This window comes from Phoxinus phoxinus (assembly GCF_949152265.1).
Source record: "Phoxinus phoxinus genome assembly, chromosome: 22".
NCBI lineage: Eukaryota > Metazoa > Chordata > Actinopteri > Cypriniformes > Leuciscidae > Phoxinus > Phoxinus phoxinus.
In genome coordinates this window covers 10,374,477-10,397,646 of record NC_136897.1, presented here as the reverse complement: position 1 = coordinate 10,397,646, position 23,170 = coordinate 10,374,477, and the positions used below count along the sequence as shown (strand labels likewise).

Sequence of the window (23,170 nt, the reverse complement as noted above, 5' to 3'; positions counted from 1 at the left end):
GGGTGCAGTGAGGAGACCTGGAACCTGGCCCATACTCATCTCCAGCGTGATGTAAGGTGTGGCAAGGAACAGGCTGACCGTCGTCGCAGGCCAAGTCCAGAGTACCAACCCGGCCAATGGGTATGGCTATCCACACGAGATCTACGCCTCAGACTACCCTGCAAAAAACTCAGTCCGAAATTCTTGGGTCCATACAAGATCATCAGTCAAATCACCCCTGTGTCGTTTCGCCTTGATCTGCCCAGACACATGCGCATCTCGCCAACGTTTCATGTCTCCCTGCTCAAACCAGCCTCTGTCCGTTCTGAGGAGAGAAGAGAGGAATCGGAGCATGTTACTACTACTACCCAGCCTATCCTGGTAGAGGGTGAGGAGGCTTACCGAGTGCGTCATCTATTGGACTCTAGATGTCGCGTTGGGCATCTTCAGTATCTGGTAGGTTGGGAGGGCTTTGGTCCAGAGGAACGTTTCACCGCAATCACCCTGATAGACCTGCTCCTCGACTTCGTGGCAGACCCCGCCGTTGTCAGTTCCCTCGCACCAGGAGGGGCTCTGAGACAATACAAAGTATTGTCTCACCCCGTGTTTCATGTTCGAGTGCTCTCTGGTTTTTCCTGATTGTCCTTGTTAGTGACCCTAGCCTGTTTCTAACCTCTCTGACTGTCTGCAGCCTGCCAAGTGACCTTCGCCTGTACCTGGACTCTGATTCTCGCCAGCCCCTGAACCTTGCATGTCTCCGGTTTTCCTGTTGTCTGCTGCCTGTCCCGATCCAAGCCTGTCTCTGACCCTGAGTTTAGCCACTGTCCTGGAATCCTGCCTGGACCGTTCAAGCATTTCTGCATTTGTGTTATCCTTCTACTGAAACGCTTTATGTTTGCTTGAGACTTCTTATTAAATTGTTGCAAATGGATCTGTCTGATTCTTCACAACTTGCATATTGTTGTCCTACTGTTAGTTTCACTGCTTCTATTGTTCTTATTTGTAAGTCCCTTTGGATAAAAGTGCCAGCTAAATGAATGATTCTAAATGTAAATAGGCTAATACATTACTAATAAATGCATAGTTACTAAACTGAAATTACATGCTCAATTTTATTTTTGCATTTTTCTCAAATTGTACAAAAAGTAAACAAAATCCAAATTGCATAAAAATCTATTCCAAATGATACTAAATTAAAGTACTTTTTGTACATAAACCGTTAATTTAATATAAAAGCACAAAAACTCAAAATGTCACATCCAAAATGTCACATACAAAAATCACATCCAAATGTGGTTACTACATACCAACCATTACAACGTTTTTTTTTATTTTTTATTTTTTTTTTAGAGAATTATAAACATGCTTTCTGCTTCTTATCTATGGGTCCTTGGTTAATTGGTAGGATATTATGTAACTTTATGTGTTTGAATAGTTTTCAACATAAAAGTCCCAAAATGGTAGTTCCTTGATGGTCGCACCACATGATATTTCATAAAACGGACATCATCGGACAAAGTTTGTTTGTATATTTTGATGGAAATATAACTAGAAATGCTTTGATTTTTTTTACAGGATTACATAACAATTTGGAAATCATGCCAAATACCGAAGAAAATAAATTTGAATAAATTTAGAGTAATTTTAAAGACGTTATGGCCTGACAGTCGCACTACATGATATTAGGACACTAATAACAAAACAAAAATACAAATGACTAAAGGTTTTTGAAAAGTTAAAGTGAGTACATACATGGGAGAGGTACTACAAATATACAATATCTTTTTTATGCATTTAAACCCTTACCTGAAAAAATCCAATCGGACAGAAAATGTAGGCGTCATTACACAGCGTGCAGCGCAGACTAGATTTGATGGCTGAGTGGGTGCAGGACTTCCGCAAAATGTCTAAATAATAAAACTTCAAAACAAATAAATTGTTATTCATCTGTTACACAAAAAAACAAGAACAACTAAAACAAAATAAAAACGAGTATAGGCAGAGTTTCTATTTATAATATGTTTTGCAGCGTTGTGCCATCTACCTTTTTACAATCTATGTGTGCAATGTAGCCAATCACAGATATTTATGTTGATTTCTTGAACGCAATGGCCAATCAGATGCATTTAAGATAGAATCCACTCACCGCGCAAAACGGAAGGGTTTGTTCTGTGCTGAATTCGAGATGCGGGCAAAACTCTGCTCTGTTTATAACAAAGTGTATAACGTTAAAATACATTATGAATGAATCAATGTGCAGTCAGCTTCATTCATAATAACAGATTTAATCCTTAAAACGATTCCAACGATTTTGTTAATCTGTGCCGTTATCATTATAGTTGTGGTGTGGACTGTGGACTATTATTTTTATTTTATATTTAGAACTATTCTTAGAACTGTATTATATCGTTATAGTTCGTCTTTGGTGTGAACGGGCCTTTTGCTGTAATACGGTTAGAGCTTTTAGCTGCTCACATAAAGGTGATTCTAGTCAGCTTGTCGAATACTGTTTTCAGAGTGTAGCCTAACGTTACCCTACACAAGTACATTTTCCCTTATCAGTCGGTTTGCTATAAGGAAATACACCCCATAGTTTGCAAGGGTTGAACTACTAGAGGGTTGAACCAAGATCATTTAACATGCGACGTCACGAGCGTTACGGAAGCCTTGCGGGCTCACACACACGAATCGTCACACTACTGGGTCTGGTTAGAGATCCTTGAGAAGAGACAACTGGTGAGTCCGAGTTAAAGACGCATTCAAATTTATGCACAAACAAATAATATCTTGAATAACAGTAGAGTAAAACTCACGGGCATCTAGCTCGCTTTCAATCCTCAATCCTCTTGATTTGATTTTAAATCACATGAGCGAACTGAAGCTAATGCTAACAGAATTAGCACACACGTTGTAAACCAACATAAACTGTTAGCATGAGCTAATAGCTATTGTGTGCTAGAATATTCCGTATTATTATAACTTTGTTTTGATTCAGTGAGCATATCCAAGGTTTTGCACGTTCACATCAATGGTTACAGATCTGAAACTATTTAGTTTGTAAGTGTCATACATTGGCTAATATGTATCATTTGAATCAAGTGTAACGTTACAGAGTTGATAACTGAGGACGTTTGGTCAAAGGATTAAACCTTGAAAATGAAATGTTAACTTGAAACTTTAATGTATACCTTGCAACATTAGAATTATCTCACAATCAACTAAACCTCCATCATTCTTGTCAAACTGATTTGCAAATATCATACTTTGTCTATAATGTTGTATTCAGTAATTATAACACTTCACTTTGTCTCTTAGGTTTGCTTAAATTTATTTGGTGAGGTTCAAGCCTCAAGACAGAATGGCAGACACAAAGCGTCTTGCGTTTTCCATTATCCAATTTCTCCATGATCAGCTGTCCTCTGGGGGACTGTCATCAGATGCTCAAGAAAGCTTAGAAGGTAAAACCTCAATGCTAGAATCAGCGATGGACAGTGGACACTGTAATGTTATTGGTTCATAATTAACAGGTCCTAATTTGTCCGTTTATCTAGTTGCCATCCAGTGCCTGGAGACAGCATTTGGCATCTCTGTAGAGGACCAGAGCTTAGCAGTCAGTCAGTCTCTGCCAGAGGTATTTGCCTCAGCAACTAAACAGGTAAAATCTGTTCTTGGATGTCATCTAAACCATGTTGTTTTGAAATGTTTATTTATAGTGCTGAATGCACTCTCCTTAAAGGGGTCATGACATGGTTTTTTTTATTTTATTATTATGTTCCCTTAGGTGCAAATACGTATTACTATAGTTTTTTTTACAAAAAAACTTTTAAAATGTAGTGATTTATGACCTTTTCCCACCCTGTTTCTCATCCTCTGATTCAAACAGTCTGTTTTGGGGGTGTTTCCCCTTTAAGAGTTCAGTGTTAACGCCCACTGTTATGATTGGCTAACGTCAGTGCCTATGCATCAATTATTAACGCCCCCAGCCAGAACATTTGCGGATTCAGCGTATTTAAAAAGTAGTTTAAAGTTTTTTAATAAATTACTTACAGTTTGCGTCGTCGTTGTTGAGCCCAGAATAGTCGGCACGGACTTATCTTTGAGCAACAGTTTTCTGGCAAAGCCAGCATCATTTTGGGATTTGTTCTCAAAATAGTCATCCTTCAAATGTATAGAACAAACGCTTAAACTAACACTGCCGTGACTGAGACGTCCGCAAAAAATAAAGTGCATCCATTTTTCCCTGACGACTGGATCTTTCGCAGCGTATTCAAAGATGTTGTTTGTCCACAGCCAGGAACAGCACATCTGCGTGGCATCGTAATTTCCCTGTACACAGACTGAACTGATCCACTGTCCGTCGACTGAACACTTGTGAGGCGCAGCGCGCGGGCGCGACAATGATACGAAATGAGCGTAGTTGCCTTGCACTTTAAGCGTAGTTGTCTTGTGCCGGAGGCGGTCGTATGCAAACGCTGGTACGTCACTTTGTACCGTGACGTCACTTCTTACCATGGATCCAGAACGAGCTGTATTTAGAGCTTGATTAAATAAATGATTCGTTTATAATGGGGAGGAAGTCTTAAGCTATGAAACTTGCAGGACGTTTTAATGGTACAAAGACCTCTTATATACCAAAAGATCAAGGCAAATTTGGTTTCTCATGTCATGACCCCTTTAATTGTTATATATAGCAGACTGGTGCAACACAAGATAAGACCAGTTCATCCAGTGATTCACCTTCAGAGGAGCAGTTAGCAGAGGCAGAGCATCTTAAAACAGACGGTAAGAACATCACACCTTTACCATTTCAGGGTGATTCATATGGTCTTCTCACTCAAAGTGTGCATGTATGTTCCTTCAGGCAACGATCAGATGAAGGTAGAGAACTTCAGTGCAGCCATTGAGTTCTATTCTAAAGCCATCCAGCTTAATCCTCAAAATGCTGTCTACTATTGCAACAGGTACTTGCACAATTTCATCCAAAAAATATTTTTTAATGCTGTAGTATTTTCATTATTTTATAGGGGTGTAACGATACACGTCATGATTTGTTTGTTCATTACACAATACTGATCTCACAATACAGTATTCTCACAATACTTAAAAGATTATTTTTTAAATTATTCATTTAAATTACTTCTAAACCATGATACATGGTTTAGCAGGAAAGAGAATTGTTAGAAACATATGCTTGCACATTACTACATGCAGTACATTTTAAAAAGTTTTAAATATTGGTTTTATTAATTTTAATTAATAGTAATAATTACAAAAAATGGAAATTCAAATGTGTGACCTTTTGAGTTTACCATATTTGCTGCTAAATTAATATTTGATAGTATTTAACTTTTTTGTTGGATTTATTTTTTATTACTTTCTAGAGCTGCGGCTTATAGCAAACTGGGGAACTATGCTGGAGCTGTTCAAGACTGTGAACGTGCCATTGGAATCGATCCAAACTACAGTAAAGCATATGGACGGATGGGGTAATTAAAAAAAAAATCCTGTTAAAATGTAAAGCACAGTTTTTACACTTTCAGATAAATTATTTAAGGCCAATTGATTTAGTTTTTTGTTAAGGTCACATCAATGGAAATTTATTTCTTCGAACCTTAAACATTTAAAAAAAAAAAAAGTAAGGTCATAAAAATATTTTAAATGGTATAAGAACAGTAATCATGATATGGTCTAATGTGATTATTAAACTTCAGAAAGTTATGTTTTAATTAAATGTGAACACTGCACATTTGTAAGTCACCATAATATTAAAATTTTAAGTTTATGGAGTATTGCAGTATTTATTATATATGATTTATTCATCCACATCAATATTATTATTTTTTAATTCATGTGCCCATTTTTAGAGTGCATATTTTATCTCTTTGAATCAGCACCTGGTAGTAAAGCATATGCATGTCAAAATAAGAGTCCCAGTGTATTTCAGGCTAGTTTACAACATCCTGCATAAAATATTGTTCTTGTTATAATTGGTATTTTGGGTACAAAACAAACTGTATCTGCATTTAAATTCAGTGCGACTTCTCTCTGGGCCACACCATCACAGAATGGAAAGACTAAAAACATTTATTAAATACATTCTGTTATTACTTTTTAATACTCTTGGCGCAATAGTATGTCATCTGTCTTTCTATAAATACATCATTATTGTATCAGTGAAATCTAATATCGCTCAACCTCTAATTCGGATGTAGTAATATACCCATTTTAATACATATTGTATAAAACGTGGCTTGAGGGTATTTAAAACTTGCAGTTTGTGATTAAATTGGTTTGTTCTGAAAGGTATTGATTTTATGTGGGCAGGTTTTAAAAAAGGTCTTAAAAATACTTAAATTAAAAAACCTGAAGATCCCCTGATTTAAATTACTCTGATTTTAAGGGATGTAAATGTGGCATTTATTTTTCTTTGATGTTTTTCCTAAAAACAAGGCTTGCTCTTGCAAGTTTGAACAAATACTCAGAGGCTGTGTGCTACTACAAGAAAGCACTGGAGCTGGACCCTGACAATGACACCTACAAAGTCAACCTGCAAATAGCAGAACAGAAGATGAAGGAAACGCAGTCCAGCCCAGTGAGTCCACAGAACCCCCCAGATAACAGGCAGTTTTTGTCACATTGTGTAATATAGAGAATCTTAAGGTCATGTGTTTATCTTTTATAGGCAGGGGGTTTGGGTGGAGTCGACCTGGCTGGTTTGCTGAGTAACCCTGGCTTCATGAACATGGCGAGTAGAAAATGCTCTAAAATGCTCATCATTAATGCTTATTGCTTACTTATGCTCTTCACTAACTCACTGTCACTCTCTTTAGGCATCTAATTTAATGAACAACCCACAAGTGCAACAATTGTGAGTAGATGACTTAAAGCACATCATTTATTATACATCTAAGTGTATCTACACACTGCAGACATGTCATCTGCAGCTTTATATGCTAGATGTCTTTAAAGTTCAGGTGGATTCTGATTTGGCTATCAGTGATTTTATCGTTCATTAGCTGGAAGAAATGTTCTGAAAGTGATTCCAATTACCGTATTTTCCGGACTATAAGACGCACTTTTTTTCATAGTTTTGCTGGTCCTGCGACTTATAGTCAGGTGCGACTTATATATCAAAATGAATTTCTGACTGAGATGAACCAAGAGAAAACATTACCGTCTACAGCCGCGAGACGGCGCTCTAGTTTGCGGAGTTGTTCAGAAGCGACACCGAGGAAGAATTATATGGATTCAGTGTTGTGGAATGAGATCGCGGGAGCTTGGTGAACGTGCTTACCGGTAACTAGTTGGACTCGCTGGCTTATGTTAATTTAGCCTTTTCAGCCTCCCAGGTATATGTTCTTTATGCTATTGTGTAGGGTTTCCCACAGAAAATTTGTTATTTACGGTGTAACTTAACTTTGTGTTAGCTTGCGTGTCGCCACCATACACATCAGCATAAATGCTCCTGATAAATTATTTGTTATTAAAGCATTAAAGGTTGTATCAGTGATTTCAGGCCCAAAAATAAATGATCACATTCATCTAATATTTCCTAACGATCCCCTAGCTGCCCGCCTCATAAGCAGGCCGTCAAAAAAACGTGTCTGTCTAGGCAGCCTAGGCTCTGAGATCTACTGAAGAAGAAGCCGTGTCTTGGAATAACACAATGGTATTCCCTCGCCCTAATCCTCCTCCTCTTGGGGATTGACTCAGCCATGTTCAATTTCTCTTGTTCATTGATCGAGACGGCTTCTTCTTCAGCTCCGACTTCGCGTGCAGCCGTGCACAAGCGCAAAACCTCACAACACCCAGCCCCTGTCGGTGATTGGTTGGAACACTGTTTATTTTGGTTTTGAGTGGTTGGTGAAACCATTTGTTTTTGTGTGCAGATCTCAGAGCCTAGGCTGCCTACAGAGACGCGTTTTTTTGACGGCTTGCTTATGGGGCGGGCAGCTAGCGGATCCTTAGGAAAGATTAGATGAATTTGATCATTTATTTTTGGGCCTGAAATCGCTGATACAACCTTTAACATTCACAAACCACTGTTAATTCAACATAAAAGCAAGCAGGCTGCGTGCATGGTTTGCCATGACTGAATGCGCGCAAAGTGCGTGAGCTGCGCTCCCTTAAAGGGGTGATTTACTGCTTTTTTTCTTTGCATGATTGTGTTTATGGGGTGCAATATAACATGTCTTCGTCTTTTTTTTTTTTTTAAGCCTTTTTATAAATTTCACCTTTATTGTAAGACGCTTTCTCCTCTGTCATTTGAACGACCGGTTGACTTCCTGATTCTATGAAACCACTCCCTCAGAAACAGGCAATGGGCTCAGATTGGTTAGTTGGGCCGGTGTGTTGTAATTGGCTAAATTGCGTAGTGCACGTTGTCCGGAAACTTCACGCCCATTACCTTTACGGGCGAAAGTTGCATGTGCTCCGGTCAAATGTAAATAATGGTGTCAATACTGCCGTATCAGTTTGAGCCAGAATCAGACCCAGAAAGCGGCAATGAAGAGAGTCAAGCAGAACCTCCCCAAACACGGCTCTTACAAAACGTTTCTGAATGGTACATTTTTGTATTATTATTATTCTATTCTACTATTATTATTTAATAATTTCGATACGCTGTTACTTGAAAATGCCACTGCTGCCACTTGTTAGCTTTTGAGATACGGTTTCCTCCTGATTAAACATTTAATATAACAGAATAAATGACTGAGTAATACCACAGCTGAAGTTTGCTGTTGCGATTACATATAATTTTTTGAACTTTATACACAAAATAGCATCGAACTTAACTGGCTACTATAAACAAACAGCGTTGGCATTGGTTTACGTTCTTGATCAAATCGAAAAATTACGTCATAAAGTATACATGGAAAATACATTTACAAAATGAGTACATAATTACAAATTCAGATTCAAAATGTTTGTACGCGTTTGTCAGACACACAAAATAGCATAACTAAGTGGCTATAACGCCAGCGCTGGCATTTGTTTACGTCCTTGATAAAACAAAAACATTACGTCTGAAATTATTCATGCAAATACATTTAAAATTGTTAAGTCTTACTTACAGGTTGTGGCCCAACAACTGCTGCCTCTGGGTTTAAAGTTGGAACTGCTTCATGTTTTAGTCACAGTTTCTTGTTTAATCCGGCATTGAATTCGTGGAGATTCTGGAAGCTGTCTTCCGTAAAATGCGCAGCAAAGAGAGCTAAATTACGATTGTAATTTTCAGGAACATAATCAAACAGAAATTTTAGCCATTGTTGACGAACTACAGCGTCCGTAGGAAGCCCGAACACAGAAGACCTGACAGCTGGGTGAAAATACCACACTTTAGACGGCATGGCTACAGCTCTCCACTATAACTCTTTCCACAAAGCCGCAGAAATATGGCCATGCCCCTTTTTTTGCATATTCAGGAGGGAGGGTTGATGTAAATGTATGGGTTAGTTACGTATAAAACCCGGGAAGTATCTCGTTGTAGTCCCATTCGAGTCGTTTTTGTAGGCATTCAACTTCCTGATTTTTAAAAGACGATATCTCTGCTAACGTTGAACTTTCAGCGCAGCAACTTTGCAGATACTGTTCATGCACCAACAGCAACATTACACACTATTTAAAATGAAAAAAGTAAAAATCGCAATCAACCACCCCTTTAATAATTCCTAAAAAGCTGACACCAGTTCATCGCAATCTCATAAATCTCTGTTATTACCAATGAAGGTGACTGCAGAATCTTTCATTATCTACTTTGTTTGTTATAAATAGAGGATTTGCCAGCATGCAGAATTCAGCACCAGACAAAAAGTCAGTTTTGAGCGGTGAGGGGATTCTATCTTAAATGCTTCTGATTGGCCATTGCGTTCAAGAAATCAACACATATGTCTGTGATTGGCTACATTGCTCAATGCTGCAAACATGTTACAAATAGAAACTCTGGCCTGTAAATCGTTTGTATTTTGTTTTAGTTGAATAACAATAACAATTTATTTGTTTTTATATGTTTTATTCATAGATATTTCTATTTAACGATCAATCGTTTTATTCTCCTGCAGCCCGCACACACAGAGTGAGTGCATTACCGCTCGCACTCGGCCATCAAATCTAGTCCCGCGCCGCACGTCTCTAGATCAAGGGCCCATCCCGAGTATAGCGGCGGGAAATGTCTGGCTCGGGCAGAGAATCTAAACTCTAAACAGGACAGAGTAACGCGGCGGATATCGCTCATATACATTTTTTTGACGACGTAGTTAAGACGGCAGGCGTGTTGCTTAGGCGGCCGCATAGTTCCAACGTGCTGCGGAAATCCCTGTGTTACGTTAACATGCCAGACACCTATTCAGCCTGTTGTTCTGTGTGCTATTGTGTAGTTGAATAACTTGCCTTTCCAGATTAAATGTCTGTTCTTGGTCTTGGATTTTGTGAAATAAATTTCTAAATAAATGCGACTTATGTTTTTTTCCTCTTCATGGCGCATTTTTTGACTGATGCAACTTATACTACAGAGCGCCTTATAGTCTGGAAAATACGGTAATTAAAACAATCTGGGCAATCAGGCTGGGCAATAAAACAATCACGATATAATTTTCCTCGATAAAACAATAACAAGAGTTCAATATAATGTTTATGCAGCAAAAGTGGAACGAAACAAGGCTACTCATTTAAACCGCACCCCACAGACCATTTATTCGCTCGGATCAAAGTTCAAAAGGCAACACAGCTTACTAGCACTTGAATTCAGTGATGAAGTCAAGTCACCTTCATTTATATGGCGCTTTTAACAATATAGATTTTCAAAGCAGCTTTACAGTGATAATAGGAAATTAAAGTAACAGTGATTGTTTTGGCTTTATCGCAGCTCTAGAATAAAGTTTTTGTCAGAAATCCCCTAATGCGATCCGGCTGCTCATTTGCACAAAACAGTGCCTGGTGGCTCGATAACACAAACCATGAAATAGGTTCCAAGGTACAAGCCTTAAATTTTATAATACAGAATTTTTTATCGCTTCCGCATAGCCAAGTGAACCGGAATATAAGTAGTCTAAATACAAATCACAACAAATTTACATAAGTTCACAATAAAACCTAATAGCCTATATAATATAGGCATTCTATTTGTGCTGCGTGATTTAACCCCTGTGCACTGTTCGATTTCTGTGTACACCCTTTATAGAGCGGGTAAAATTGACCCTAATTGGATTCAATACAATTCCTCAAAAATGACACTATGAAAAACAACAAAGATTCAGGTACAAATTGTGAACTTTTAATATCAACATTTGTCAAACATTAAAAAAATATATGAACATGATTTATGAAAATGTTTTGTAACCATTTTTTAAAACCGTTTTGTTTTGACAAAATTTGATTATTATTGATTACCAGTATACTGTTTTTTTTTTACGTTTTAATTTTAATTTTTTTTACATTTTATGCTTAGAACATCATAACTGAACAATTAAATTTAGCTGTATAATGAAAATAATGTTTACTTTTCCTAAGTTGGCTCAACTTTTGTTTTGTAGACTCATTTCATAAAGTCAAGAAGTTACTTCTGACATGATGAGCACACAGCAAGTGTGTGTTTTCTGCATATGAATTTCTTGCACTTCACACACGGTGCTGGTTTTGCTCTCGCACTTGGATGGGCACACCTCACATCACAAGTGCCCTGCCATACATAAAATAAATGTTTTTATTTTGTGTCTGTACAGTTTCTTTTGAATAGCTGCCTATGAGGGTCAAACTGACACTATTATTAATAGTACGAACGTATAGTAATTTTGTTTGTATATGTCAAAACACATCAGCATGTTGAAACTTTGCAAGCATTTTCATGATGATAAATGAGAGAGTCACCAAATATTTTAAGGAAAAAAGGTTTCATTTTATTTCAGGTAGCTTGAAAAAATAAATGATAGCTAATTTTTACAATCTGTGACTGACAAAATATTTTTCTGTATTGAAATGTATGGAAAAGCAATTTTTTTAGCCTCATAAAGTAGTAAAAAGCCACAATAACAAAATATAACCAATAAATGTTTTTATTTTGGGTCGGTACAGTTGCCATAGAGCGTTAAAATATGTGGGTCAAATTGACCCGTGAACATCACGAACGTAATAGTAATTTTGTTTGTATATGTCAAAACACATCAGCATGTTGAAACGTTGCATGCATGTTCATTATGATAAATGAGAAAGTCACAAAATATCAAGAAAAACCAGTATTTCCAACAACTAGAAAATCGAAACGGGTCAAATTTACCCGCAACATAACACTTAAAGAAAAGTGCGCACTTTGCTCAGGCGATCAGCATGGTGATCTGGTTTCTCCAAAATAAGTTCAAGGGTTTATTTCTGGCAAGTGAATAAATTAGGACAAAAGTATTGTAATTTATTCTATACTATAGTGTAATGCAAAATATACTTTTGAAATATTAATTTTCATTTATACACTACATTTATAGTCTAAATGGATTTTTACGTCATAGGAATAATTATATAAATCATTATATTATTATAATAATTGTTTGGCATCCTAAAACACCAGTGATAATGTAATGTAGACTAGGGCTGTCACTTTTGAGAAAAAGCTAATTCGAACGGATATCAAATATCAAGAAATGTATTCAAATATATTTGAATATCTACGAGCCCCACCCCCCTCCCCCACCCAAAAAAAAAAAACTGAATCGGAACAGCACGGCACAAACAATAATGTGACAACTTAAACAGCAGCAGGATTGCTAGAAACACCCCGCGGTGGAGAACACGCGTTCGGAGCGCACAGACGTGCCTGGCACACACAAGTATTTGTGTGACAATGTTGAGAGAAGAACCTTATCTTTAACGGTTACTTTACCATCTACGGTGTAGAACCCAAAATATTTCCAGACACTACCTTTTAGATGAGTTGGGGTCGTAATTGTCCGCTCAGGCTGGCCGTTCTGTGCGTTATCTTCCATTTTCAAAACAGGGCACTTTAAAAACCTGATAGTTTATTTATAGTTCGATTACGAATATTTCATGTCATATTCGAATGCATATTCGAATATCGAATAAAAAGTGACAGCCCTAATGTAGGCTGAGACTCTATATCGGGGGTCTCCAACCTTTTTGCATTTGAGAGCTACTTTTTAAAAACAAAAGTGGCCGAAAGCTACTCATTTAATACAATACTAAATAATGTCTCATAACTCCCACATAAACAACTATCCAAACTGTTTTAGACCTAAGAGTTTTTGTTGGCCTATATACGTCACCTTTAAATGTTAGAGAAAAAGAACAGAATCAGAGATTTTTTTTGTATTTTTTTTTAATAGAAAATTGTACTTAGCATATTATACTGTAAAACACATCATTATAGTTGATTTTAGTTGATCATAACTACCGTATTTTCCGGACTATAAGTCGCTCCGTAGTATAAGTCACATCAGTCAAAAAATGCGCCATGAAGAGGAAAAAAACATATATCAGTCGCACTGGACTATAAGTTGCATTTATTTAGGAATTTATTTCACAAAATCCAAGACCAAGAACATACATTTAATCTGGAAAGGCGAATTATTCAACTACACAATAGCACACAGAACAACAGGCTGAATAGGTGTCTAGCATGTTAACGTAACAGGTTTCCCGCAGCACGTTGGAACTGAGCGGCCGCCTAAGCAACACGCCTGCCGTCTTAACCACGTCGTCAAAAAATGTATACGAGCGATATCCGCCGCGTTACTCTGTCCTGTTTAGAGTTTAGATTATCTGCCCGAGCCCGATATTTCCCGCGGCTATACTCGGGCCGGGCCCTTGACCTAGAGACGTGCGGCGCGGGACTAGATTTGATGGCCGAGTGCGAGCGCGGGCGGTAATGCACTCACTCTGTGTGTGCGGGCTGCAGGAGAATACAACGATTAAATAGAAATATCTATGAATAAAACATATAAAAACTAATAAATTATTCATCTGTTGCAGAAAAGCAACAAGAACAACTAAAACAAAATAGAAACGATTTACAGGCCTTGTTCCCGGTGCATGTTGGACTTCGGCAGGGCTGCCCTTTGTCGCCGGTTCTGTTCATAATATTTATGGACAGAATTTCTAGGCGCAGCCAGGGGCCGGAGGGTGTCAGGTTCGGGGACCACACGATTTCGTCTCTGCTCTTTGCGGATGATGTTGTCGTGTTGGCCCCTTCAGACCAGTACCTTCAGCATGCACTGGGACGGTTTGCAGCCGAGTGTGAAGCGGCTGGGATGAGAATCAGCACCTCCAAATCCGAGGCCATGGTCCTCAGTCGGAAAAGGGTGGCTTGCTCACTTCAGGTTGGTGGAGAGTTCCTGCCTCAAGTGGAGGAGTTCAAGTATCTTGGGGTCTTGTTCACGAGTGAGGGAAGGATGGAACGGGAGATTGACAGACGGATCGGTGCAGCTGCTGCAGTAATGCGGTCGTTGTACCGGTCTGTCGTGGTGAAGAAAGAGCTGAGCCGCAAGGCGAAGCTCTCGATTTACCGGTCAATCTACGTTCCTACTCTCACCTATGGTCATGAGCTTTGGGTCATGACCGAAAGAACAAGATCCCGGATACAGGCGGCCGAAATGAGCTTTCTCCGCAGAGTGGCTGGGCGATCCCTTAGAGATAGGGTGAGGAGCTCAGTCACTCGGGAGGAGCTCAGAGTAGAGTCGCTGCTCCTCCACATCGAGAGGGGTCAGCTGAGGTGGCTCGGGCATCTGTTCCGGATGCCTCCTGAACGCCTTCCTGGGAAGGTGTTCCGGGCACGTCCCACCGGGAGGAGACCCAGAGGAAGACCTAGGACACGCTGGAGAGACTATGTCTCCCGGCTGGCCTGGGAACGCCTCGGTGTCCCCCCGGAAGAGCTGAAGGAAGTGTCTAGGGAGAGGGAAGTCTGGGTGTCTCTGCTTAGACTGCTGCCCCCGCGACCCGGCCCCGGATAAGCGGAAGAAGATGGATGGATGGATGGATGGATGGATGGATTTACAGGCCAGAGTTTATATTTTTAACATGTTTGCAGCGTTGAGCGATGTAGCCAATCACAGACATATGTTGATTTCTTGAACACAATGGCCAATCAGAAGCATTTAAGATAGTATCCCCTCACCGCTCAAAACGACTTTTTGTTCAGTGCTGAATTCGGCATGCTGGCAAATCCTCTGATTATAAAAGATATTATGAAAGATTCATTATGCAGTCAGCTTCATTGATAATAAGAAAGATTTATGAGATCATGATGAACTGATGTCAGATTTTTAGGAAGGAGCGCACTTTGCGCGCATTCAGTCATGGCAAACCATGCACGCAGCCTGCTTGCTTTTATGTTGAATTACCAGAGGTTTGTGAATGTTAATGCTTTAATAACAAATAATTTATCAGAAGCATTTATGCTGATGTGTTTTGTGGCGACACATAGGCTAACACAAAGTTAAGTTACACCTTAACTAACACATTTTCTGTGGGAAACCCTACACAATAGCACAAAGAACATATACCTGGGAGGCTGAATAGGCTAAATTAACATAAGCCAGCGAATCCAACTAGTTACCGGTAAGCAAGTTCACCAAGCTCCCGCGATCTCATTCCACAACACTGAATCCATTTCATTTTTTCCTCGGTGTCCCTTCTGAACAACACAGCTAACTAGAGCGCCCTCTCGCGGCTGTAGACGGTAATGTTTTCTCTTGGTTCATCTCAGTCAGTAATTCATTTTGATATATAAGTCGCACCTGACTATAAGTCGCAGGACCAGCAAAACTATGAAAAACAAAGTGCGACTTATAGTCCGGAAAATACTGTAGATATGATATTTTATGAAAATTGTCATGATTATAGTGACCAAAATGATCACGGTTATCTATATATATATATATATATATATGAGCCGCTCTGGAGTAAATCGTTATGTCATCGTCCAGCTCAGTTCAGTTCTTGTATAATAGTGTTAATGCAGGCAGATCAATATTAATGTTGAATATTAAATTAAATGTTAAGTTTAATGTCCCCAACTAAGCAAGCCAATGGCAACAAATGTTGAAAAAGCAGACAGTGGCAAGGAACCAAAACTCCATCAGATGACAGAATGCAGAAAAAAACCTTGGGAGAACCCAGGCTCAGTCAGGGGCCAGTTCTCCTCTGGCCAATGATCGAACGGTGTATGATCATGATTCAGGCAGCATTATAGGTCAGAAGTCAGATTGGTTTGGAACAATCAGAATATTATCCAGTTCCATCTGGTTAAAGATCTGAGTCACGCCGGTATGGAGAGGGGTTTGTTGAGGATCAGTGCTGATGGCTGTCATGTCGATGAGGCCTTCACTGGGGAGAGTCTAGTTGACACAATCTCTGCTGACACTCCAGGGATGCGTTGTTGTCGTGTTTAGAGGCAGGTCCTCCATCTGATCTGAATACGGTCCGGATCCATCTGATTACAGTAAACCTCGGAATAAGCATAAAGACTAACAGTAGCGTAGATGCCATTCTTCTAGGGCTGTAACGATTAATCGCGATTAATCGAAATCCAAAATAAAAGTTTGTGTTTACATAACAAATGTGTGTGTATTGTGTATAATTATTTTGTATATATAAATACACACACATGCATGTATATATTTGAGAAATATTTGCATTTATATACTGCATATATATTTTTAAATTATTTATATTATATATAAATAGAACTATTTTATATATAAATAACATAGTTTTATTAAATATATACATGCATGTGTGTGTATTTATATATACAAAATAATTATACACAATACACACATTTGTTATGTAAACACAAACTTTTATTTTGGATTTCGATTAATCGCTATTAATCGTTACAGCCCTACATACTACTTATGATGTAACAAGTACATTGGATGTTGAGATTGCAATAGACGTGAAGGATTATAGTACGTTAAGAGCTCGCTTAAGTACTGGGGAGCTAAACCATTTAGTACTTAAAGGGATAGTTCACTTTAAAGGGCACCTATTATGACATTTAAAATGTTCCTAATGTTGTTGTGGGAGTCCCCAACAACAGTTTTACATGCATGCAATGACAAAAAACACTTTTGTTTTCGTATAATATGCATTTATTTTTACCTGATTTGCTCACCGACTCCCAAATGATTCGTTCAACGACTCATTTTTCCAAACCCCTCCTTTGCGCGACGCTAATCTGCGTTGATTGGTCAGATGACCCAGCAGTGTTTACAGAGATAATACTTATTTTTAACACGGAGTGCAATGATGCTTTTATCAATTAAATTGTATTATAATAATGATTATAGTCCACTGCTTTATAGTTTGTAGTAAAAAACGAAAAATAAGATAAAGAATTTAATGTTATGTTAGCGAGCATAGCCCAGAGTTCATATTGTAAAAGCACAATCAGTCTTTGTTTGCATTAGCCCGATGCATAAACATAACGTTTTTACAAAAAAAAAATGCAGTTACGTTACTACGAGGTATTACTCTATTCTTTAGACAACTCCGAAAACAACGACAAACACTTCACATATCTCAATACAATTGTCATTGAAGACCTAGAAGCTAAACGGTGCTTACACAACAAACTAAATAATTATTAAGCATGCTACATAAAACATAAAAGCAACAATTATTAATAACACTTACAGGTTGTGATACGGAGGAGGAAGCTGATGCAAATACACTTGGAACTGAACCTTCCTTCAATATCAGCGGCTCGCGAATCCCAGTTTGATTGCATTTAAAAAGCAATCGTCTTCAAAATGGCGCGAGCAAAGCACAAGGCTCGGACTATACTTCTGTGGTATAGTTATATGAATTGTAGCCACTTAGTCTTCAAATGCTCCTCCTTGGGCAGATGAAAAAAGTTTACTTTTGAGCCGCACTTCAGAACACAGCGTCTCGTCGCCATGATATTTTCCTGCTGGCCTTGGAGCGCAATAAGTGGGCGTATCGTATTCAAATAACTTGACAAGTTGACGTCATCTAGTCAGAGAAAAAGCTTCGGTCTTCTAACGATTCATAAAAATGACTCAGAGTCGACTCTCACTTTTGAAAGACAATAACTTTATATACGGTGCACTTTCATATTTCAAACTTTGCAGGATGTTTTTGTTCACTTAGATCTATGTTACACACTACATGAAAGGTAAATTTCAAAATTCCATAATAGGTGCCCTTTAAAATGAAAATTATGTCATCATATACTCACCCTCAAGTTGTTTCAAACCTGTATGAGTTTCTTTCTTCTGCTGAACACAAAGGAAGATATTTTGAAGAATGTCGGTAACCAGACAGTTAACTGTTACCATTGACTGCCATAGTATTTTTTTTTTCGTGCGTGCATGTGTGTACGGAGCCCCCCTAGTCCCACTTTGTCAAAAAAAAATAATTATAACTATCTCGTGGCCACGGGATGGCATCTTGAGGCCACGGGATGGGATGGCATCTTGAGGCCACGGGATGGGATGGCATCTTGAGGCCACGGGATGGGATGGCATCTTGAGGCCACGGGATGGGATGGCATCTTGAGGCCACGGGATGGGATGGCATCTTGAGGCCACGGGATGGGATGGCATCTTGAGGCCACGGGATGGGATGGCATCTTGAGGCCACGGGATGGGATGGCATCTTGAGGCCACGGGATGGGATGGCATCTTGAGGCCACGGGATGGGATGGCATCTTGTGTGTGTGTGTGGAAAGTTGCAGTTGGTAGGAAGTTAGGTAGCAGCAGAATTAGCTAGCTAGCTAGTCTTTCTTGGGTCCGTGTGTGTGTGTGTTTCTGTGTGTGTGTCTGTGTGTAAAATTAGGTAGAAAGTTAGGTAGCAGCAGAAAGTAAGGTAGAACAGTTAGCCTATGTGTATTAGCATGTAGATACAATGGGTTATCCCACCGGTCACTATTGTTACCGGTGACATGTTTGTGAGTTCTATGACCACATTAAACAAAGTTGAGTAATTGCAAATGCATATATCAATACTAGACACCTTAAACATGATGTGTACCAAAAATCTATGTCCTATCTTTGTTAACATACTTTAATAACCTTTTCTTTGGGAGCTTTCTTGCTGCCATCCTCTTCTCTTGGCGCAAAGAGGAAGTAAACTGCTCTGGGGCCTCATTTATAACCGGTGCGTACGCACAAAACAGGCCCTGAAAGAGGCGTACGTGACTTCCGACGCATAAGTTGTGATTTATAAAAACAAACTTGACGGGAAAATGTGCGCACCTGCACGCAAACTCTGACCCATGCGTACGAACATTTTGGAGACGGAGCAGTTTGGCGACACCGATGGTGAGCTGGAGTTAAATGTCTTTTCGGTCACTTTTAGACAGAAAATCGAAATTAAATTATACATATACACAGAAAGATAATTCAAATATAATTTCACTTACCAAGCCTATTACTTAAAGCAAATATCCACATCTTAAATGTCCGCACCAGCTAGCGCGTTGGGCAGTTTAGTGAAACTGACGCATATCTAACGGCAGATGAAGTAAAACTGTAAATCTTCATTATGAGTCCTAATCATAATAGGCTACAGTGCATGTTCACAATTACAGTTTATATAAAACAATGATTTAAACTATGTTTTACTTCTGATATAAACATTTAGGCTAGATTAAATTTGCCATTCTCATTAATGGAGTTAAACACTTAAACTACATGACATTTACTGAAAAGTTAATATGTATATATATATATATAAATAGCCTATAAATATTTGTTGTGGATGCAATGCTTTTGAACACTTTTCCTTTGACATGCTGTGTTTTAATGTTTTAACTACAGAGATAGTTAAAACAAATAATGCACAACAAGGTCTATCTATGTTTCCATTAAAAATATAAATCAATTAAAAAATACTATTTGGTCAGTGGAAAAGATTGAAAAAAACTTTCTCTGAAATGTATTTTACACTATTTGATTTATTTATTAAAAAACAAGGCAAGGATAGGCTACTAAATGATTTTTATAAATGTAATGTGACGGCACATCCGTATTTCATATTTTCCTAATGTCTTGTATAGCTACCGTTATACATGTTATCACGTGGATGAATAATAATATGCAAATGATATGCTGATGAGGTTATGCATAGTAAAACTAGGCGTTGTAAGCTCCATATATGGTTATTTCGGGGAGGAGACGCATGTGCGCACAATCTTCCGCTGAGTGGGATTTATAAAGTGAATTCTGCGCAGGTTCTGGCGTACGCACAGTTTTATAAGTCTGATTTTTTTTTTCGCACGCCATTTTTGGCTTTCGGGCGCACGTACACTTTTAGTAAGGATCCTACGCACAGTTTTATAAATGAGGCCCCTGGTCATGTGACAATTTACAGTAAACATGCGACACTGCACATATTTAATTGAGACCCTTTATTATTTCAATATCTGCTGGAAATGCATTGATTGAACATTCAGTATCATTTTTATAGCCTTAGAAATGAAACATTTTTTTACGGTCACTATTGTGACCGGTGGGATTAAATGGGTTAAATTTATAGTTATAGTCATTGTCCTTGGTGTGAATGGTCCTTTACCCCTTGAATAAATGATCATTATTTTGAGTTTTTAACTAGAATATTTTTTTCTGATTTTTAATTGGACCGCGCAACTTTGTTGGTCACACCACGACTTTTCAGATATTAGAGTGTATATGTCAAGCAATTTAACAAGCTTTTCTTTTTAAGAATTACCTTTTTCTTCTTTATAATGTCTGGACAGTTGTACCAACCTAACATTGACATTAATTTGTGTCATTAGCAACAATTTATCAGCTGTTTCCTTGCCTGCGTAGGATGTCAGGTATGATGTCTGGGTCTTACGGTCCTATGGGTGGTGCCACCTCGCCAGGAGGAGCAGCAGCGGCAGCGGCGGCAGCGGCAACAGCAACAACAACAACAACTACAACAACAGCAACAACAACTGGAGCTGGTGGTGGTGACCTCTCCAGCCTCATACAGGCGTAAGTTTTAACACCACTATCTTGCTATTTTCATAGTAGAGCTGCACGATTAATCGTTAAAAGATTGCAATCTCAATTCAAAGACTCGTGCAATCTTATTCCTAAATGACAGCGATTTTGGCTGTCTATCGATCAATGGGAGCTTTCAAATCTGTGTTGGTCGCTGCCGTTCACTCGGAAACAACGATACCGTATGATTGAAAAGACTTTGTGAAGCTGTCTCATACCTATACATTGACGACTACTCTCTCTCTGTTACAATAATTCAAATGATCACAGAAATACTGGGATAAAAGTTTATAGTTTGGATATGAACACTGATGTCTAAAATAGCTAAAATCACCTTTTGAAAGAAATTAGAGGCTTCAAATAAATATGGTTTCATTACATCTTTACACCAGTAAGTGATGACAAGTGACTGTTAAAAAATGTGTTTGTCATTGAATCATTCATTCAAGAGATTTGTTCAAAAGCACTGATTCATCCAGTACTGGAATAAGTAAAGTCTTTATAAACGAGTCATTGAATAATTAATTAAAATAGATTTTTACATATATATATATATATATATATATATATAAACTTATAAAACTATACAATTATATAATATAAAATTGTATATAAACTATACAATTATTAATTTGTAATTAATTTGAATATATAAATAATAATTTTTTAAACCGACTAACAATTAGCATTTTTTCAGAACCTCTAGTAAATTACGTCTTATTGTGTTTCGTTGCCTATTCAGAATTGTGATCTTTTTTTTTTTTTTTTTTTTTTTTTTTTTGAAATCTCAATTTATCCAGAATCGTGCAGCTCTATTTCATAGTTTACCATGGTTATATTCAGTGGGGCTGACCTAGTGATTTTCTGTCATGTGATAGTGGTCAGCAATTTGCACAGCAAATGCAGCAGCAGAACCCTGAGCTTATCGAGCAGCTGAGGAGTCAAATGCGCAGTCGACCTCCCAGTAGTGCTGGCAATGATGAACCCTGACACACTCCATGGTACCACACATAACTTAATATTCAAACGACAGCTTATTATACAGTATATCTGTTCAGAACTTAACATCACTTCTCCTTTTATTTTGCGCAGAATTCAACTCTTGACCTGGTGGACCTGTGGAAGATAGACTGCTACTTTTATTTTTTAAGATATACCTTGTTCCTACAATTCCAGGGACAAGACCAAGTTTATTCATCTATAAATACTGCATGTGTTCCCACTGCCCCACATTGCCCTACCTGTTGGGAGCGGTCATCAGTGCACAATGTGCTCATCGTATTTGGGCACTGGACTCAAAGAAATGTCTGATCAAATGAAATATCACACTGGGTTAACACTATATTCCCAAGTAATAATTCTTTTTGTGATTGTAATGAATTGCTGCTACATGGACATTATGCAGTTTTGCTGTGTTAACACCTCAGTGATTCATCTGTCCTTTGACAAGTCTCTGTATGAACTGAAAGGGGTTGGCAAGGAACATGTGCAATTTCAACATGGACAATTAAATGTCAGATTTAAAATAAGACTTGTTTTTGCAGCTGAAGCATTGTTTCATAACTGCTTGTCATTTTTGCAACCAATGAGATTTGTCAAAATTATACCATTACTTTACTTAACATATACATGACTCATTTGTTCTGGTCTGTTTTGAATTAAAGAAAAATTAATGTTTTTGTCCATTTTGGAGAGCTTAGATATGACCGTGTAATTGGAAGAACTTTCCGTTTGTATGATCACTGTCTCAAAAACCTAGCGAGCTGCTTATAGACCCCATTTTGTGCCTTCGTAGAAACGTTTAGAATATTCAAGCAGTCTTTGCACCCTTAGCGGTAGCAAAATATTTACAATTCGCATTTAAAAAGGCGGGCGTTTTAAACGCGCTTATGTTGCCATCTTGATGAATTTGATTGTGCGGGTAAAAAAGGGGTTTGGGTGGGTGGACAAAATTTGGGCTGGTTAGGGGTCAGTTCGGCGGTTTTCAAACATCCACATTTTAAAGTCTAATTGGTAAAAAAATTGGGTGGTTTTGAATTTGATTGTGTGGGTAAAAAAGGGTTTGGGCGGGTGGACAACATTTGGGCTGGTTTGAGGTCAGTTTGGCGGTTTTCAAACATCCACATTTTAGTGTAATTGGTTAAAAAATTGGGCAGTTTTGAATTTGATTGTGTGGGTAAAAAAGGGTTTTGGCGGGTGGACAAAATTTGGGCTAGTTT

The 23,170-nt window shown here is 38.3% G+C and overlaps 2 protein-coding genes across 3 annotated transcripts in view; both read left to right on the top strand.

The window, feature by feature from the left end:
* Nucleotides 1-23,170, top strand: part of LOC306990928 (uncharacterized protein) — a 370,388-nt gene that overhangs the window by 332,452 nt on the left and 14,766 nt on the right. The window lies entirely within an intron of this gene.
* sgta (small glutamine rich tetratricopeptide repeat co-chaperone alpha) lies at nucleotides 2,131-23,051 on the top strand. 2 transcript variants are annotated; one of them, XM_079598270.1, is made up of 12 exons: nucleotides 2,131-2,715; nucleotides 3,295-3,437; nucleotides 3,531-3,634; nucleotides 4,671-4,761; nucleotides 4,841-4,940; nucleotides 5,361-5,465; nucleotides 6,430-6,571; nucleotides 6,662-6,724; nucleotides 6,810-6,847; nucleotides 20,775-20,942; nucleotides 21,830-21,952; nucleotides 22,044-23,051. In XM_079598270.1, exons 2-11 carry the CDS (start codon nucleotides 3,338-3,340, stop codon nucleotides 21,939-21,941), a joined length of 1,023 nt encoding a protein of 340 aa, XP_079454396.1. In that variant the 5' UTR covers nucleotides 2,131-2,715; nucleotides 3,295-3,337; the 3' UTR covers nucleotides 21,942-21,952; nucleotides 22,044-23,051. The 2 variants fall into 2 exon arrangements, with proteins under 2 accessions (XP_079454396.1, XP_079454397.1); XM_079598271.1 differs by having other exon boundaries at nucleotides 2,568-2,715; nucleotides 4,674-4,761; nucleotides 22,044-22,829.

What these genes read in the sequence shown, in the direction of transcription:
- sgta (XM_079598270.1), top strand. Translation starts at nt 3,338, where the DNA reads ATGGCAGACACAAAGCGTCTTGCGTTTTCCATTATCCAATTTCTCCAT. An exon ending in ACCCTGGCTTCATGAACATG is followed by an intron (nt 6,725 to 6,809) that starts GCGAGTAGAAAA and finishes CACTCTCTTTAG; the next exon opens with GCATCTAATTTAATGAACAA. An exon ending in CTCTCCAGCCTCATACAGGC is followed by an intron (nt 20,943 to 21,829) that starts GTAAGTTTTAAC and finishes GTCATGTGATAG; the next exon opens with TGGTCAGCAATTTGCACAGC.